This window comes from Pterocles gutturalis, unplaced genomic scaffold (genome assembly GCF_000699245.1).
Source record: "Pterocles gutturalis isolate BGI_N339 unplaced genomic scaffold, ASM69924v1 scaffold580, whole genome shotgun sequence".
Lineage (NCBI taxonomy): Eukaryota > Metazoa > Chordata > Aves > Pterocliformes > Pteroclidae > Pterocles > Pterocles gutturalis.
Genome location: NW_010145541.1, coordinates 14271 through 16150, shown reverse-complemented (window position 1 = coordinate 16150; position 1880 = coordinate 14271). Strand labels below are relative to the sequence as shown.

The following is a 1880-nucleotide window of genomic DNA, read 5'->3' as shown; positions in this document are numbered from 1 at the left end:
GCACCCGTGCAGTATTCGGGGAGGTCGCAGGATCCCGCTGCTTCCCTGCAGATTGTCCCAGCCACCTTTAGCTGTGGTAGGAGGAGAGAGAAACATCAGCACTGAGAGGCAGCAAAGGGGCCAAGCTGGGAGTGCTGCTGCCTCCTGGTACAGCTTAGGGCTATAAACCATCTCCAATGTCTCCTGTGGGGCTATATGGTTGTCCAGGGACGGCGTGGATGCTCCAACCCCCGCCGGGGGGGCTGGATGAGGCTTTGGGCAACCTGGGCTAGTGGGAGGTGTCCCTGCCCATGGCAGGGGGTTGGAACTCGATGACCTTTATACCTGTCAAGGTACAAAGCCAAACTCCTGGGCTGAGCCGCAAAGCAGCCATCAGAGACTCCACCACAGACAGCCCTCCTCCTTTGGCACCGGGTGGGGGCTGACATCAGGGACACGCCGTGTGTGAGTCCTGGGGTGGTGGTGGGGGTCATATCTCCCTGCTCAGCCCATGGGTGCGCGGGGGGCATGGTGGGAGGCATGGTGGGGGGCTTACCTTGCAGTTCTGGCAGCAGTCACCATGGGCACACTGGGCCCCCGCCTTGAGCGTGCAGTTGTGAGCATTGCAGCACGGGTTGGTGCACTCCTGCGTGGGGAGAAGAAGACACCACCATGGTCAGTGAGCCCATCCCCTCCCAATTGCTGCCCCCCAGCCCCTTCTCCATCCATCACAGCATCGCTCTTCTCCCTTTGATGACGGGGAAACTGAGGCATGGGAGGGATGAGAGAGACTTGAGTGCTCAGGGGCAAAGTCAAGAAGAAAGGCAGAACGAGGTCAAACGGATTTAGGAAGGTAGGACTGGGAAAGAACCCTTGGGATGGAGTCCTTGTGGTGACCAAAGCCCTTTCCCTTGGAAATCCCCCTCTCCACGTGGGCTGCATCCTGCCACCGAGCAGCTGAGCTGAGCTCCAAAAGCCTCTGACGGGAAGCGATGCAGCCCCCCAGGACCGTACCTCCACCTCCCCACAGTCACAGTCTTCTCCTTCCTCCAGAAAGCCGTTGCCACATTTGCGTCCCACCACCAGGTCCTTGGTGTCGGGCAGGTTGAAGAGACACATGCCACCTCCCTTCTGGAAGTAGTTCTCCAGCTGCCTCTTGCTGCAGGAGCTGAAGACGCGAGGGAAGGGGTGTCTGCGCAGGGGACAGATGGGGAGGGATGGGAACCGGGGCGGTCAGGACCAGGAGAAGGTGGAAAACCACAGTCAGAGCTGGGAAATAAGGACACGGGCCAACTGGCACAAACCCTTCCAAAAGCAGAAGCCACCAGCAGCCAGATGCATCAAGGCCATGAACATCTCCCACCCTGACTCACCCACCTGAGCATCAGATTAAAAACCAGAGGACACCACCCTGAACCCCAACATTTTTGGCACTGGAGCAGGTTGCCCAGAGAAGCTGTGGATGCCCCATCCCTGGAGGGGTTCAAGGCCAGGCTGGATGAGGCTTTGGGCAACCTGGGCTAGTGGGAGGTGTCCCTGCCCATGGCAGGGGGTGGGACTCGATGGTCTTCAAGGTCCTTTCCAACCCAACCCAAATTCTGTGATTTTTGTGATTTTCCAGGATGGGATGGGGTGGACAAGCAGAGCTGCCATTCCCCCCACCCATGAGCATCAACCCTCCAACAAGAAACCTCTTGGAGACTGGAGACCCCCATGGTCTGAACCTTAAAGCCCAAGGAGCACCCATGCCTGCAGGCTCTGCCAGCTCGGTGTTGGTGCTGGTGTCACCTCCGTGCCTCGGTCCCCTGCACCTGGGACACCGCAGACCCCCCCCGTCCTAACCGCAAGGCGGGTCTCCGCATCTGCGGTGACTATCTGCTCAGGATGTCGGCTAAATACGT

General features: G+C 59.3%; 1 protein-coding gene across 1 annotated transcript in view; it reads right to left on the bottom strand.

Annotated features, from left to right (window-relative positions):
• Positions 1 to 5: 5 nt before the first annotated feature.
• LOC104470461 (disintegrin and metalloproteinase domain-containing protein 33-like) overlaps positions 6 to 1880 on the bottom strand; it is a gene marked incomplete at its 3' end in the record, with an annotated part of 13784 nt that continues 11909 nt past the window's right edge. The window contains exons 12-14 of the mRNA XM_010085397.1: positions 994 to 1171; positions 536 to 625; positions 6 to 71 (exon numbers count right to left, since the gene is read on the bottom strand). Coding sequence (XP_010083699.1) covers positions 6 to 71; positions 536 to 625; positions 994 to 1171 — 334 coding nt within the window. The remainder of the gene's footprint in view (positions 72 to 535; positions 626 to 993; positions 1172 to 1880) is intronic.